General features: G+C 42.3%; 3 protein-coding genes across 3 annotated transcripts; all 3 read right to left on the bottom strand.

Moving 5' to 3' along the window:
- Positions 1–261: 261 nt before the first annotated feature.
- On the bottom strand, positions 262–4,372 carry LOC114184828 (uncharacterized). The gene is made up of 2 exons (XM_085673020.1): positions 1,423–4,372; positions 262–1,289 (listed from the first exon to the last, which is right to left on the bottom strand). The coding sequence occupies exons 1-2, from the start codon at positions 4,199–4,201 to the stop codon at positions 982–984; spliced, it is 3,087 nt and encodes a 1,028-aa protein (XP_085529146.1). The 5' UTR covers positions 4,202–4,372; the 3' UTR covers positions 262–981.
- A 10,245-nt stretch (positions 4,373–14,617) lies between these two features.
- On the bottom strand, positions 14,618–15,196 carry LOC146886060 (uncharacterized). Its single transcript, XM_085673285.1, has one exon. The coding sequence runs from the start codon at positions 15,194–15,196 to the stop codon at positions 14,618–14,620; it is 579 nt and encodes a 192-aa protein (XP_085529411.1).
- Positions 15,197–15,500: 304 nt separating this feature from the next.
- On the bottom strand, positions 15,501–16,421 carry LOC114184336 (uncharacterized). The gene has a single exon (XM_028071648.2). It carries the CDS (start codon positions 16,419–16,421, stop codon positions 15,501–15,503), a length of 921 nt encoding a protein of 306 aa, XP_027927449.2.
- Positions 16,422–17,044: the final 623 nt, after the last annotated feature.

The following is a 17,044-nucleotide window of genomic DNA, read 5'->3' as shown; positions in this document are numbered from 1 at the left end:
TTTTTTTTAAATTTTTTTTAAATGTCCACGTGTCAACCCAGTAGAGTGCCACGTGTCAAAGTCAATGTTCTAAATTCAATTTGGTCCCTATATTTGTTATTTTTGTTCAATTAGGTCCAAATTTTTGTTAACATTAACCAATTTGGTCCCTCTCCAAATTAAAACCAAATTTAATTTTTATATTAAAATTCATATTTTTTATTAAATATCTTTATTTAATATATTAAAATTCACATCATTATAACTTTGATATAAAAATTAAATTTGGTCACATCTTCTATAGAGACCAAATTGGTTAATCTTAACAAAAATTAGGACCTAATTGAACAAAAATAACAAATATAGGGACCAAATTGAATATAGAATGTTAAATTTGACACGTGGCACACTACTAGATTGACACGTGGACATTTAAAAAATAATTCAAAAAAATAAAATAAAATAAAAAATAAAAAATTCAAAAAAACCACAAAGTGACACGTGGCACACTCTTGGGTTGACACGTGTATATTTAAAAAAAATTTAAAAAAAAAATTTAAAAAAATAAAAAATAAAAAAAAAAAAAATTCAAAAAAACCACGAAGTGACACGTGGCAGTCACTATTCATGGCCGTTAATGATTTAAACGGTGTTAGCAAAAAAGGACCCAATTGACCAAAATTGACGAAAATTGGAACCTATTTGAACACAAAACCAAAATTAGGACTTGTTTCAAAAAACTTGACGAAAATTGAGACGAAAAGGTATTTTAACCAAATATAAATCATCACTTTGTATGATTTGCCATACCAAGACTGTATATAAACAGGGAACAACTTTTTTTTAAAACAAACCCACAACACTGAACTGAATATAACAAAAGAGAAGAATAGTCACGAAACATAAGACATGAAATAAAATTACAATGCAATGCATATTCGGTAAATTCAACCTTTCAACTTCCTTCAACACGATGTGGAATCAATTGAATGAAGATGACTTCTACTTTGAAAAGTAGTTGGCAACTTGGTCCATGGTAGGGCGAGAACGAGGATTTTCAGTCAAGCAAGCATTTGTCATGTTTATAATCGAATCTATCTCCTTAGCAATAGGTTCTGCAGGATGTGGCAGACGTTCATCTAACTTACTCATCAATGAAGAAATATCATTTGTTGACTCCATCACATTCCATGAAGACGCTAACGAAGTTACAAACTCTCCAGGGTGCTCTCCAAAAACTATTTCCAGTGCCAATACCCCAAAGCTATACACATCGCATTTTTCATTTATTTCCATTGTGTACGCAAGTTCTGTACCAAATTAAAAGAGTTATCATAATATTTCACAAAAATAAACCTATCAAATCTTTCGGAACAAATATAAAACTAACCAAGTAAAGTTACAGAATCATTATAGTCTGAGTATAAAAGAAGAAAGGAATACCTGGAGCAGCATATCCAAAAGTTCCCACGAATGAGGTCCAATTGGTTGAACTAGGATTAAGAAGCTTGGCTGTTCCAAAATCTGAGACATGAGCCACATACTCCAAATTCAAAAGAATATTCTTACTTGATATATCTCGATGAACAATTGGAGGTGAACAATCATGATGCATATAGCTTAAAGCATTTGCTACACCTTTAATGGCATCAACCCTCCTTTCCCAATTGAATGCAATTGCCTCTTCATCATCTTTTAAAATCTTATCTATGCTTCCCCTTTCCAAGAACTCGTACACCAAAAATGAGAATCGGGAATGAGAACAATACCCATATAACTTCACAATGTTACGGTGTCGAATCTCATTCAAAGCTTGAATTTCACTTCTGAAAGCTTTAACATTGCAAATTTCTCCATCTTGTACTGAATGGAGTTTCTTAACGGCAAGAACTTGACCTGTTTGTAATTCAGCTTTGTAAACACTTCCCTGTCCTCCAACTCCAATGAGATGTTTGTTGTCAAACTCTTCTGTGGCTTCAATTATGTTCTCATACACCATCTTTCCATCAAAACTCCATATCGAAAATAGATTTTGACCTGGTGATTCTTCATCTTGATGTTCTTTTGTCTTTGAGCTTCGATAAAGATAATATGAGACTCCGAAGAAAAATAATGCTAGCGTGGAAGTGCCCAAACCAATGGGTAAAAATACCAATATGACTCTATTACTCTTATGATTTTCATATTTGTGAGGTGATGTTGGACATGGTTCCAAGCCTGAGACATTACCACACAAGCCTTTATTGTTTCTCAATGCTTCAATTGTAGCCGTATTGAAGGCTGAAATGTTCGGAAGTGGACCCTCTAATTGGTTATATGATACATCAATAGATATCAAGCTTATCATCTCATTAAGGCTGGAGAGATCCCCTGAAAGATAATTGTGTGAGAGATTTAACGTTTCTAAGCTTTTCAACTCTCCAAGCAGTGTTGGTATTTTTCCACTCAAAGTGTTCATGCTAAGATCGAGACTTTGAAGATGTATTAATTTACCAAACTCGGATGAAATATTTTCTGTAAATTTATTTCGACTCAAATTTAAGTGTAATAACTTGACCAAATTACCAAGTTGAGTTGGAATTAAGCCAGAAAAACTATTTGATCCAAGGTCTAAAGTGTCAAGATCTAGCAATGATGCTATTTGTATAGGAACATTTCCTGAAAGATTATTATTATTGAGAGAGAGCTTGAATAAGTTGGTCAAATTACCTAAATCTTCAGGAATGTCTCCTACGAGGTGATTTGAAGACAATTCAAGTACATGTAAATTGGTTGCCAGAGTTAGTTCTTTTGGAATGCTTCCAGATAGATTATTGTTGGAGATTTTGAGGCTCGTGAGATTATGACATTTTCCCCATTTTGTGGAAAGATGGCCATAAAAGTTATTATCACTGAGTTCTATGTAATCCAAGTTTGGATATACACCAAAATCCTCTGTTATATTTCCTGTCAATTGGTTTTGTTGAAGCCTAACTCTAATGAGACTGAAGCAATTCTTCAAACTCTTGGGTACTGCACCTGTGAAAAAGTTACTAGCAACACCAAAACATATCAACTTTCCACTAATGCAAACATTGTGAGGCAATTGACCAATGAAATTATTGTCATATAATTGCAAATTTTCTAGGTTGTTAAGCATATTCATTTGTATTGGGATGCGTCCACTAAGCTTATTTGAGAATAAAGCAAGTGTGGTGAGCTTTGTCAAGTTACCAATAGTGGAAGGAATTGTTCCAGAGAGTTTGTTTCTGTCAAGGCGAATAGAATCCAAATTGACCAAGTTACCGATGGAAGATGGGATTGGTCCAGAGAGATTATTACCTAGCAATTGGATCGTCAAAAGAGAATGGAGTTTTCCCACTTCATTAGGAATGGAACCAGATAAATAGTTGCCATACAAGTAGACAAATAATAAATTGCTCAGATTTCCAATTGTAGGGGGGATTGTACCTGACAAAAGGTTCTCGGACAAATCAAGTTGATACAAATGTGTTAGCATTTCAATTTCTTGAGGAATATTTCCATAAAGGTTGTTCAAGGAAAAATCTAGAATTAACAGACTGGTCAAATTTCCAATAGATTTTGGAATAGACCCTGTGAGACTGCAATTCCGAAAGCTAAGATATGACAAGAATGATAGCTTTCCAATAGAATTTGGGATAGTCCCCGTGAGATTGGCAAATCGAATGGTAATCTCTCTCAAATTCTTTAATTCACCTATTTCTTCAGGAATAGAACCATCAAAAACATTGCTTTCCAAATATAAAATTTGAAGACTGACCAACCGAGTTATTTGAGAAGGAATTGGTCCAGTGAGATGATTGTGACTTAAATCAAGATGAGTGAGTTTGGACAACACCCCAACTTGAGGAGGAATACTTCCACCGAAGAAGTTATGACTGATATCTAGAGTGAGGATGTTTGGAAGTGATGAAAAGTTGAGAGTTTGAAGCGTACCACTTAATCCAATGTTTGTAAGATTGATGTTGGAGACTGATCCTGTGTGGTCAGAAGCAATTCCAAGCCAATTGCATGAAGTATTGCCATTATTCCATGAAGATAGCAACTTTTGACTTGGGTTGTGAAGGCTTGCTTTCCACTTCAACAAAGCGTTGGCTTCTGTGTGTTGAAGTGAGAGTGAGGAAGAGAATGGTGCATGGAGAGAAATGACCATTAGAAGTAGAAACAGACATAATGACTGAAGCGTTGGAAATAAGAACATCGTGGCTGCTATGGATGAATTCTTCAATCACTGATTCTCTAACAGAACTCTTCGGGTTTGGATAAATTTGAGAAGATGATTAAACTTTCAGAGGTCTACATATGGTGATGCTTCTACATTTACCTAATTATCTTTTTCAATATTTTTCCCTAATGTTATTTAAAAATAATTATTGACATAGTTAAGATGATCTGAAAATGATACATAAATAGACTTCTGCAAGTCTTCTGTAATTTGGTGTGTTCCTTCTACCGTGGCGCTCACGATGAATGACAATAGACAAATACACTTCTGCAAGATGACAGACATATACACTTCTGCAAGTTGGCGTTTCTCCATAACATCTTGCAAGTGCCTACAAGAGACCAATCTTCATTACCTTTTTAGGGTTAACACAACAAAATTGGTTATTAATTAAGTTAAACAAAAGCTTAAAAAGGACCTTTAAATTTACAACTTCTACCTGTTAAGCAAATTCATTAAACTATAAATGTTTGACAAAATTAGTATCATATAAGAAAAGAAAATGTAGTGACGTGTATATACCGCTACATGTATTCATACCCGCTCTCTTATTATTTTAATATGCATTAATTCATTTTTATCAAATAATAAAACATAAAATATTACGGTAAAAGAAACGTAATATAATTAAATATTAAATGGAATGTTGTTTTTTTCAGATCAAATATTTAGAAATAAATTATATTATATTTATATATATTTCAAATTAGAATACCAAATAAAATTTCATGACAACCAAAGTTTTTATTAAATTTGCAAAGATTAATTTAACCTAGTTGAAAAATAAATATTTTTAAAAAGATATAAAAGGAAAATAAATATTTAAATTAAAATTTATTTTAAATGTCTATTTAATTCAATTTTTATATTCTAATAAAATCTCTTCTTTTATACACTAATAAAAGTTATATTACATCACTTGATTAAAATCATACAAAGAATAAAGATTAAACTAAGAATAATAATAATAATAATATTTTAACATAGATATTTCATCTTTTAAACTTTAATATATGTTGGATGATGATAAAAAAGATTCATGATGATTACATTAAATTATCATATTATAGTATATAAAATTACACGTATGATAATGAATTATTTTAACCTAGATATTTCATTTTTTGAATTTCAATATATGTTGGATGGTGATAAAAAAAATTCATAACAATTACATTAAATTATTATATTATAGTAAATAAAATTTATTTATACAATTAAAATAATAAAATTACACATATGATAATGAGTTAGAAAATAAAAATAATTATATACAAAATATCAAAGTAGTATTCTACATTATAGAAATAAACAACAAATAAAAATATTAAAAAAGTTATCAAATGTGTGTCTTAAAAACAATTTGAGAGACTATTAGATGAAATCATACAAAGGAAAATAAAGAAAATTAAGAGTATGATAAGATTAAAAATAACTTAAAGATTTAAGAAAACTCTTCAAATATCAACTTAATCGATAATTGATAGATAAAGAAAATTATTTTAGCGAAATAAAAGAATTCTTCAAATGAAACAAAATTAATAATAATAGAATAAAGAAGATAAAATTTTTTATATTACCTAATAGATGAAAAGTTTATGTTATTAAATACTTAAATTAATAATGTTAAATATTATCATTGGAAAAGAAAATATATGATAAATAAAAAAAAGAGAAATAGTAAAAATATTTAAATATTAGACAAAAGAATATGGATTTAGTATGTTTTTAGTCCTTGAATCTCTACGCGAAATTGAAATTCATCCTACACGAATATAAATACACAATGCATACCAACTAGACACAATTCCAAACCAAAACCACAAACCCTAAAAAATGAACTTCTCGCATAAACCCCCAAGCACAATGCAGATTACAATCCAGAAATCTCTACACGGATAAAACGCACACATTAACAAAACAACCCTACAAAAATTTCTTCCAAAGGTGCAATCGAGATTGTGAACGAAAACACCACCCAAATGAAAGAAAATAGAAATGAAATTGTATCGGAGCATTTGAAGCCAGTGGCGGATCTTGCCCAATAATATTGGGGGAGCCAAAAAATATACTCAAAATTTATATTTTTAATTATTGTCACTATACAATAAAACTTAATACATAATTTAATATAACCATAACTACAAAACAAATCACACATATCTAAAGTATTATTTTTTCATATTCTTGAATTCATCAATAATTAAATAAAAACTAAAATTTTCAGCTATTTCTTTTAATATAAATATGAAAACCTTTCTAAATAATTAATAGGAAATTTCTCATGTAACTCATTGAACTTTAAGAAAAGGATCTTCTAATTGAACAATATGATCATTAGTACTATGTTTCAGAATATGTAAAAAATTGAATTAGTCTTGTTTTCATCTTCACATGTAGCTTTCCTTTTATCACTTTAAAACAATGAATCTATTATCTTATTCTTCATTAATATTTATCACAACCTAATAAAAGATTGAGAGTTCCTAAAAATGATTAAAATCAAAAAATAAGTTATTACAATCTATTAAAAAAATGAGAATTCCTAAAAAAATCTATGATAATAAAGTCACAATTCAAAATCCATTATGAAAAAACACATCATACATTACTTTTACTTCTATATTCATAAAAAATAAATATAAGACTCATAAGATAAAAAATAATGCTAACTATTAAACAAATATTTCAGGATGAAGTAAGATATGAGAATTTTTTTTTCTTCAATTATAATAAAATTAAAAGAAAAAAATAATAAGTTTGTATCTAACTTTTTTTTCTAAAAACGAAAAAAAACATGTGAGAATAAGAGATATATCTCTCAAAAAGATATCTTAATAAATATTTTTAATTTTTATTATATTTGATTTATGTTTTATCATTTATTATTATTAAATGTTATACTTTATAAAAAATTAAAAAAATACCTAATTTAATAATCATATTTTTTTAATATAAACTACATATCATTTAAATTTTTTAAAAAATATTAAAATTTTCTAAATTACATATAATATAAAAAAAAAAAAGAAGGGAGGGGGTGCCATGGCCCCTCCCTGCCCCTCAAAACATCCGCCACTGTTTGAAGCAGTTCAATCTATCAATGATCTACAATATTGGTGCCGAGTGAAAGAAGAAGAGGATAGTTTGGAGATTTCACTAGAACATTTTTTTCCTATATTTATAGTTTATAATTAATAGAGGATAAACAAAAAGAAATAAGAAAATTGAAATCAATTTTATTAGCTGATTAACTTTCTTTGGTCAATATTATTTACAAGTGACTACAAAAATTTTGGAGTTGGCCAAAATGGGATGTCACAAGGCCAAAGTCGACTTAAACAACAAGATGATGTCAGTCCAATGATAGTTATGTGGATGACACCAATATCGCTGATACAAAGCCATTTTTCGTTGACCAAATGGAGATCAAGAGTTGTTTATTGCTTATCGTCGGCTTGACCACAAAAAGGCATATAAAATATAATAATTGTTTCGGGTGTAAGGACCAAGCGCCTACTAAAGAATCTCTTCAAGCTTATTCTACTATCCATTGCGACGATAACTCCGAGAAAATTCACTCCTTAGCTCGATCGGCTGGGATGACGATCGGGGTACCTGTCTAAAGGGCTCCGATGCTTAAGTCAGTAAAGGACCGATCGGTGTATCAATATATCTGCTGCAATAAATGCGAAATTAAGATCCTCACCAACCTACCTTTGGGCCCTATTTATAGTTTTCGGTGTGGGCCTGTGATTAAGGTTTCTTAATCATGGCCCAATGACTCTTTAATCAAGATTACTGACTCGTTTAATGTTAATTAACCCGATTGACTGGTTGTTTGACCGTACAACCGATGGCCGCTTGACTGGGTTAGTTATACTGTTTTTAACAAGTGAACGATTCGTGTATGCCTGATCGACCGACGGACGCATGTGGAGGATTACACAAGTCTAAAGAGATTGATCAATTTGTCATTTGTTATGGTTAGGTGTTATTCGTGTTTGTCCGATCGACCGATATGTCATTAAGGATCGCTCGATTAGGTGTTACCGATGGACCGATGGGCCCGAACGTGGTTGGCTGTTGACTTATTTGCTTAACCGTTTGACCGATGGTCCTACAGTTTATTCACGAGCCGTTCAACCGATGGTCCTACAATTTATTCATGAGCCGTTCAACCGATGGTCTTTTGTCGATGCTACGCGATTTGCTGGTAGAACCGATTGACCGATGGGCGTACAGTACACAAGCCCCCCCAGCCTCGAGCGATGGGAGTGAAGTGAGGAGGTTTAGTAGAACCGTTGTGCCGATTGACCGTCGGTGCGCCTCTCAACGGTTATCTTGCCTCGTAGATCGTGCCTGACAGTTATGATTTGAAGCGTCGCGAAGTATGGTCCGTTGATCTGCGCGTGATCGTAAGGTTCTGAGACTGCCACGTGTCACATGGTCCCCCTATAAATAGGTCTGTGTGGTTGTCGTTATTTTCACGTTTTCCTTTCTCTTTCTAGCCGAGTCTTCGATCGATTTCTTCTATTTGCAGGTAAAAAATGTCTTCTAGCGCATCAAGTTCAGATGGTTTGTCGGGTGGGGCGGTCGGGACGTCTGGGGGCGGCGGGTCGATCTCCGCCTTGTTCAGTTCTTCCGACTCGGGGACTTCGCTCGGGGGGTTGTCAAGCTCGACGGATTCTCCCGTTCAGCCTAGCAGCAGCCCGGAAGCTGAGCAACCGGGCGCCGAGGCGGTGGATCAGGTTGTGGTTTCAGACGAGAGTGGGGACGTCATAAGTATAGACGTTCACGACGAGGGGGAGCAAGCTAATCTGCCAGAGATACAGGGGTACGATTGGGCCCCTTATGAGCCGCGCACACATGCGACGAGGTTCCAGTGGGGTAATGACCTTGGTGATCTGGTGGAGCGGACCAAGATCTTTGGTGATGAAGTGGAAGACGGGCTCCTTTGGGTTAAGGTGTGTGCCAGCAACGAGAGGGTCTGCCATGGGAAGGGAGCGGAGCGGCTGGAGTTTTTCTACGTCTACGCTTGCCTCTTCCAGGACTTGGGTTTGACCGTGTCGTTCCCCGAGTGGCAAATGGCGGTCCTTCGTCAGATTCAATGTGCGCCGACCCAAATACACCCGAACGCCTGGGCGTCGATGCAAGCCTTCGACGTTTTATGCCGAGCGGCCGGCCTGACACCAACCATGTCCTTGTTCCTTCACTTCTACAAGACTCGACCGACGGCGTCAAAAGGTTGGGTTTCTTTTCTCGGGGCGAACAAGAGCTTGCTCACCCTCTACCTTGCTTCCTACAAGGGTTTAGACCGGCTTTTTTAAGGTCGCGATTCCCGGTAAGGGAAGGAAATATATTTTTGATGAGCAAAATCGGCCGAAGTTCCCTTTGTACTGGACGGCGTTCCCCCCTCCTACCGATGCCTGGGCTGAGGAGCGGTTGACTCCTGCCGAGCGGGCCGATCTGGCCGTCCTCAAGACCCTACCTGACAAGATCCCCCCGCGGCCACGGATCCAATGCCTCCGCTCCCCGAATTTGCCGAGGGCGGTTTATGGTTAGTTGTTCTGATCTTCCCGATCGTTATATTGGTTGCAGTTAACTTATTTATTTTGTTGTTTTGCAGATATTATGGCCCGGACGACCGTTTCTAACGTCAAGTTTCTGGCTCGTGCTAAGAGTCGGCGGAGGGAAGAGGATACTGCTGAGGAGGTAGCGCCACTCCAGAGTGTCCCTGCTGCCCCTTCAACCGGTCGTGTCCCTGCCACCACCGCTCCGACTGGAGCCTCGGGTGTCGTGTCCAAACCCCGTTTTATTGTGAAGCCTCCCGGCTCCGGCGCTGCGGGTGCTGCGGCGGACAGGGGGAAGAAGTCTAAGAGAGACGACTCTCCCACCGGTCGGCCGTCCAAGAAAAATAGAAAGGGGGAGGCGTCCGGATCGCTGGCTGACGCCCTCCTCGGCGCCGACGTCCGACTCGACGAGGAGGTATCCTTTCAGTTGGGACCTCGGGTGACGGACATACTCAAAGATGTGTCCGAAGAGGAAGCCCTTCGAACTGCCGGGGAACTGACCCTTAGGCTTGCTGCCATATACACAAAGTTTCCTCGCCCCGACCGGAGCAGGATGGAGAGCTTGGAAAAAGAGCTCGTCGCGGCAAAGATGGAGCTCAGTGAGGTTAAGGCATCGGCGTCGGACCTGAAGGCTCAGTTCGACCGGTTGAACGGCATCAAGGCTGAACATGCTAAGTGTGCCGGTCTGCTAAAGGCTGCCGACGATCGAGCAAAGGCGGAGCAGGCGAAGGCAAGTGAAGCTGCTGAGGAACTTCGCAAGCTCCAGCGACGTTTTGACGATCTGACGCTGGAGCACATGGCTGCCGCCGGATCAGCCTCGGACTGACAGAAAAAAGCCAAGGAGTTCCAGGCCGAGCTACGAGTGGCCGACGAGCAAGTATTTGCTCAGTACGAGGCGGGCTTCCAGAATGCTGTTGATCAAGCCGTCTTTTATTACAAGTGCTCCCCCGACCGGTTTGATGTTCATCTGGGGGTCGTTGAAGGAAAACTGGAAAGGGTATTCGACTGGTTGGACGAGGTCAACGATCCTCCTGCCCACACTTAATTTGTATTTTGGTCTGTATTTTGACATAACCGATCGAGCCCGATCGACCATGCGGCTGATCGCGTTCGATCGTTTATTAGGCCATTTTTTGACAAACATTATGTAAATATTAAACGCCTTCTCCTTATTTCATCTGCTAGCTTTTATCTGTCTTCGTTTGTTTATTGCTTCGCGCTGGCGATCGGCCATATTTCTTTTATCGTTGTTCGCGCTGGCGATCGGCCATGTTATCGTTTAACTTGCTATTTCTGTTAACTAGCTGCGTCTGGTATCGAACTAGTCGGACGATCGACATGTAATTTTCAAGTTTCTTGTAAAGTTGTCTTGATTATCTGCCCCAGAGGGTTGACCTTTGCGCGTTCAATTTTAATAGTTTAGATCGTAGGTATAGGACCTCGATCGGGTAGGACAGCTCGTGTCACTTATTTACCCGTGGGGTTAATTAGATCACTTGGATCAGGGCTGACCAAGCGGGGCTTCCTCTTGGAAACCCGCGCCTTGATCGGTCAGGCTTGGCTTGGGTCCCGTAGGGAGCCCCGTCGGTCAGTCTGTTAGACGAAGTTACACGAAGCGCTCATTTTATTGACAATGTCAACTATAGTACATTTTTAGGTGCGACGCGTTCCATGTGTTCGATATTTCTCTGCCACTCAGGCATTCTAGCCGATAGGCTCCGTTCTGCAGGCTTTCGGTCACGCGAAACGGACCCTCCCAATTTGGTGCCAGCTTTCCTTGTGCTGACTTTTTGCGTGCTTCGTTAGTCTTCCTCCACACCAAGTCCCCTCGGACGAAGCTCCTTGGTTTAACCTTCGCGTTATACCTCCTCGCCACCATCCTCTTGCATGATTCAGCTCGCACGGCCGCTCGCTCTCTACGCTCGGTCGTCCAGTCCAACTCCTCGCGCAGGCGTCCACAGTTTACCTCGAGATCTTGGATGTCCCGCCGAAGAGTTGGCTCCCCCACTTCAACTGGCAGCATAGCGTCTGTTCCATATGTCAGGTTGAAAGGAGATTCCCCCGTCGTCCCGTGCGGGGTGCACCGGTAGGCCCAAAGGACTTGCGGCAGCTCGTCCACCCAAGCTCCTTTGGTTTCTCCCAACCTTTTCTTCAACTCCGTCACTATGATCTTGTTCATGGCCTCAGCCTGGCCATTGGTCTGGGGATGCTCGACCGAGCTTGTCACATGGCGTATCCCCACTTGCTTATAAAAGTCCTTCAGCCTCTTGTCGATGAACTGACGGCCGTTATCAGTGATGATTGTGTGGGGAAGGCCGAAGCGGCATATGATGTTGCGCCAGACGAAAGAGTGGACCTGCCGAGCGGTGATGTTGGCTAGTGCCTCTACTTCGACCCATTTGGTGAAATAGTCCACTGCAACAAGTATGAATTTCTTCTGCGCTCTGCCGACGGGGAAAGGCCCGACGATGTCCATTCCCCACTGTGCAAATGGCCATGGGGCTGTCAGGCTATGTAATTCGGTTGGGGGCCTCTTAACATCGTTTCCATGGGCTTGGCATCCCTCGCACTTGCGTATCATGACTTCATAGTCCTGCTCCATGGTTGGCCAAAAATAACCCGCTCGGAGTATCCTCGCTTTCATCGTCCTTCGACCGGTGTGCATTCCACAAATGCCATTGTGGACCTCGTTCATAACGTACCCGGCTTCATCTTCTGATAAGCACTTGAGGAGCGGCGCTGTGAAGCCCCTCTTGTATAGGTCTTCTCCGATGACTACGAATCGGAGCGCTCGTCGTCTCTCTGTCGGGCTCACTTCTTCTCTCGCCTCGCACCTTTTTAACAGTTCTCGTACCTCCCCTACCCAATCTGCCGACCGGTCTGCTGCAGTGCATTCCCCTTCTGAGGGTCTCATCAGGGTTTGCTTGATGATTGTTTTCAGCTGCTCCTTCTCTTTTCCTTCCGCCAGCTTAGACAGCCTATCGGCTCTAGTATTTTCCGCTCGGGGGATGTGGTGGATGGTAATCTCTTCGAATTCCTTCATGACTTCGACCACTTTATGATAGTACTGGAGCAGCAAGTCATCCTTAACCTGATATTCTCCCTGTACCTGTCCGACCGCAAGCTTCGAATCAGTGTTGCACTTTAATTTCGTCGCTCCTAAGTCTTTTGCTAGCCTTAGCCCGGCGATCAACGCTTCGTATTCTGCTTGGTTGTTCGAGGCTTTAAACTTGAACTGTAAGGAGTGTTCAACCGTGAAACCGCTCGGTCCTTTAATGACGATCCCTGCTCCAGCATTGCGTTTATCCGATGATCCATCGACAAAGAGAACCCACGTATGCTCCGACGGGGGGATCGATCCGTGGAGTTCAGCTGCAAAGTCTGCCAAATGTTGTCCTTTGACAGATCCTCTGGGTTCGTACTTGAGCCCGAACTCGGATAACTCGACCGACCAGGCGATCATTCTACCGGCTAAGTCGGGCTTCCGGAGTATCTTGGCTATGGGATGATCGGTGCAGACGATCACCTGGTGACTTTGGAAGTATTGGCGTAGTCGGCGTGCAGCTGTCAATAGTGCCAAGGCTATCTTCTCTATCAACTGATACCTTGTTTCTGCGCTCTGCAACACCTGACTGATAAAGTAAACAGGTCGTTGCTCCGGGATTTCTTGTATTAAAGCCGCGCTGATCGTGTCGTCTGACACCGACAGGTATAACTGCAGGGGCAATCCTTCTACCGGTCGGCTCATTATTGGGGGACTGCTGATCATCACCTTTATTTGCTGAAACGCCGCCTCGCATTGACCGTCCCACTTTTCTGCAGTCTGCTTTTTCATGATCTTCAGGATCGGTCTGACCTTCTCCGTCAGCCTGGGTAAGAAACGTGCCAGAGAGGTTAGCCGCCCTATCAACCGCTGGACCTCCTTCAGGTTCTTGGGGCTTCTCATCTCAGTAATAGCGGCGCACTTGTCCGGGTTTGCCTCTATGCCTCGGGCGGTCAGCATGAAACCCAGGAATTTCCCGGCCGGCACCCCGAAGACACACTTCTCAGGGTTGAGACGCATATTGTATTTGCGCACTTGGTGGAAGACCTCACCGAGGTCGTGCACGTGGTCTTCGGCAGTTTGCGACTTCACGACCATGTCGTCCACGTACACCTCCATGGACCGACCGATCTACCCCCTGAAAACCCGGTCCATCAGCCTCTGATAGGTTGCCCCCGCGTTCTTCAGACCGAACGGCATGACCTCGTAGCAGAAATTTGCTCGATCTGTAATGAACGCCGTTTTGGATCTATCCGGGCCATACATAGGGATTTGGTTGTACCCTGAGTACGCATCCAGGAAGCTCAGGAAGTTGTGTCCTGAGGCCCCATCCACCAGCCGATCGATGCTGGGTAACGGGTATGCGTCCTTCGGGCAGGCCTTGTTGAGATCGGTGAAATCTGTGCACATCCTCCACTTCCCGCTCTTCTTCTTCACCATGACCACGTTAGCTAGTCACGTAGTATACTTGATCTCTTTGATGAAACCAGCTCCCTCTAGCTTCCTGACCTCCTCCTCGACCGCTCTCCTACGCTCCTCTCCCATTTTTCTCTTCTTTTGAGCAACCGGGCGGGCTTCCCGGAAGATGGCCAGCTTATGGGACATTACATCAGGGTGGACGCCCGGCATGTCAGCGCTCGACCATGCGAACAGATCTTTGTTCTCCAAGATCACCGCCCTTAGGAGCTCTTCTTCCTCCGCGTTTAGGGCTCCCCCAATCTTGGTGACTTGTCCGGGTTGGCTCCCGAGCGGGATCTCCTTGATTTCTCCTTCTGGCTATAACCGATCCTCTGTGTTTGTTCGGGGGTCAAGGTCTGTCATGGCTACCTCTGAGCGGTGCTGCTTCCGCGGACGACTATAAGGAGTGATCCTCAATCCTGCGGCATAGCACTGCCTGGCGATTTGTTGATCTGCGTGCACCGTGCATATTGTCCCCTTGTCCGACGGGAACTTCATGGCTAGGTGCAGAGTGGATACGATCGCTCCGAACGCGTTCAGACAAGGTCTCCCTAACAATACATTGTAGGAGGTGTTAGCTTCAACTAAAAGGAATCTAACCCTTACCTCTCGGCCGTCCTTCCGCGAGCCGATCTTGGTACGAAGGTCCAGGTAGCCCCTTGTGTCAACTCGCTCGCCAGAGAAACCGACGATCTGCTCGTTATATGGGACGATTAGATCCTCAGACAGGTTCATCTTCCGGAAAGTCTTCCAGTATAAGATGTTGACGGAACTTCCTTGGTCAACCAGCACCTTCCCAATCCCGTACTTGGCTACCTCTATAGAGATGACCATCGGATCATCATGATCAGGGTCGGGCGCCTTGAAGTCGTCGTCCGTAAACGTGATGGGGGGCATCGACCGGATCTTCTTTTCCACCAGATGAACCGACTTTAGCGCCCGAACGTGCCTCTTTCGAGCTGCTGAGCTCGATCCTCCTCCGGCGAAACCTCCGGAGATGGTATTGATATAACCCCTGAGGGGTTTATCGTGGCTCCGACTGCGGCTCCTCCTTGGGCTATGATGCGCCCGAGACGGTCCTCTCCTTCGCCTCTCAGGTTCGGGCTCTCTCCGCTTCTCCCACCGGGCCGGGGGGCTCTTCTTACTGGGCTTCTGTTCCTCACCGGGTTTTGCGGAGGACGATCTTGTCGAATATACTTCTTCAAATGTCTCTACCGAAAAGCTCTTCGATTTTGTTGCGGAGCGTGTGGCACTCTTCAGTAGTGTGGCCGATCGTCCGATGGTACTGGCAGTGCTTACTACCGTCGACATCGAGTGGTGGGGGCTTCTTTCTGGCCGCGGGAAGTGACTCGGCGCTGAAAGCTTCTTGTAGGATCCTAGTCCTAGGAACGGCCAAGGGGGTGTACGTCGTGAACTTCGGTGGTTTCTTCTCGCTGGGCCGTGCCAAAGGTCTGTTTGGCCGAGGTGCGGCCGGCTTCGGGGTTGCGGCATCCTCCTTCTCCCTCTTCTTCACCCGGAACTCTTGCATATCTTCCATCTGTATGAACTTGGCCGCTCGTTCCCTCATCTCCTCCATCGTCTTCGGTTTCTTGCGGCTTATCTTGTCCGCGAAAACTCTCGGTTGGAGCCCATATGAGAAGTGATGCCGAGCGATTTCGTCGCTGAGATCCTTTATCTTGACTGACATCCGATTGTACCGATCGAGATAACTCCTCAGCGATTCCCCATCTTCCTGCCGGATGTTCACTAGGTTATCGACCGTCAGAATGGCCGGCTTCAGGGGCGCGAATTGTGTGATAAACCTTGCCTTCAGAGTGGCAAAAGAGTCAATACTACCGGCCGACAGCTCGGAAAACCATTTCAACGCCTCCCCTGTCAAAGAAGTCGAGAAAACACGACACCAGATGGGGTCACTAACTGCGTGGAACATCATCTGATGCACGAAGACCCGCATGTGATTGTCTGGATTAGTCGTGCCATCGTACTTGTCGAACGTTGGGATTTTCCACTTCTCCGGCAGCGGCGTCTCCAAAATGTACGATGTAAAAGGGGAGAATCCCGACGCGGGGATCGGTTGACGCGATGGGCGGCCCCCATCGTTTGCTCCCGAGCTCTCCGCCATCGTGTGTGACAAATTTCCCCTCGAAGCCTACGTCTTCTCAACCCGAGCCGGCTGTGATTGCTCCTGTCCTGTTGGTGGAGGACGACTCTCCACCACCCGTTTGGCATCTCGGTGCTGCTGCACCGGACTTAACCTGAGCGGGTCGGGTACGGTAGGCGTCGACGGGATTCCTTCTTCCTTCCGCCTTAGGATGGCGTTCTCCTCCCGCAAGATCTGCATCTGCACTTCATAATTCCTCTGCATCTCATCCATCCTCTACTGCATCGCCCTTATCATCTCCCTAGTGTCTGCTTGATCATCTGCCATTCTACCTCCGTCTATGTTGCTGTTCCGGTTCCTTGTGGTCACCATAAGGGTATTCTCTTAAAGAAGACTACTCGGCCCCACGGTGGGCGCCAAAATGTTTCGGGTGTAGGGACCAAGCGCCTACTAAAGAATCTCTTCAAGCTTACTCTACTATCCACTGCGACGATAACTCCGAGAAAATCCACTCCTTAGCTCGATCGGCTGGGATGATGATCGAGGTACCTGTCTAAAGGGCTCCAATGCTTAAGTCAGTAAAGGATCGATCGGTGTATCAATATATCTGCTGCAATAAATGCGAAATTAAGATCCTCACCAAC

Source organism: Vigna unguiculata, chromosome 5, assembly GCF_037176805.1.
Source record: "Vigna unguiculata cultivar grain cowpea cultivar isolate G323 ecotype 2 chromosome 5, ASM3717680v1, whole genome shotgun sequence".
Taxonomy (NCBI): domain Eukaryota; kingdom Viridiplantae; phylum Streptophyta; class Magnoliopsida; order Fabales; family Fabaceae; genus Vigna; species Vigna unguiculata.
This window is presented reverse-complemented; position numbering and strand designations above follow the sequence as displayed.

Bases quoted from the DNA above. Each gene is read 5' to 3' on its own strand.
- LOC114184828 (XM_085673020.1), bottom strand. From the start codon at position 4,201: ATGTTCTTATTTCCAACGCTTCAGTCATTATGTCTGTTTCTACTTCTA. The intron at 1,290-1,422 runs GTATTCCTTTCT...AATTTGGTACAG, and splicing joins TTTTGGATATGCTGCTCCAG to AACTTGCGTACACAATGGAA.
- LOC146886060 (XM_085673285.1), bottom strand. From the start codon at position 15,196: ATGCCCCCCATCACGTTTACGGACGACGACTTCAAGGCGCCCGACCCT.
- LOC114184336 (XM_028071648.2), bottom strand. From the start codon at position 16,421: ATGGCGGAGAGCTCGGGAGCAAACGATGGGGGCCGCCCATCGCGTCAA.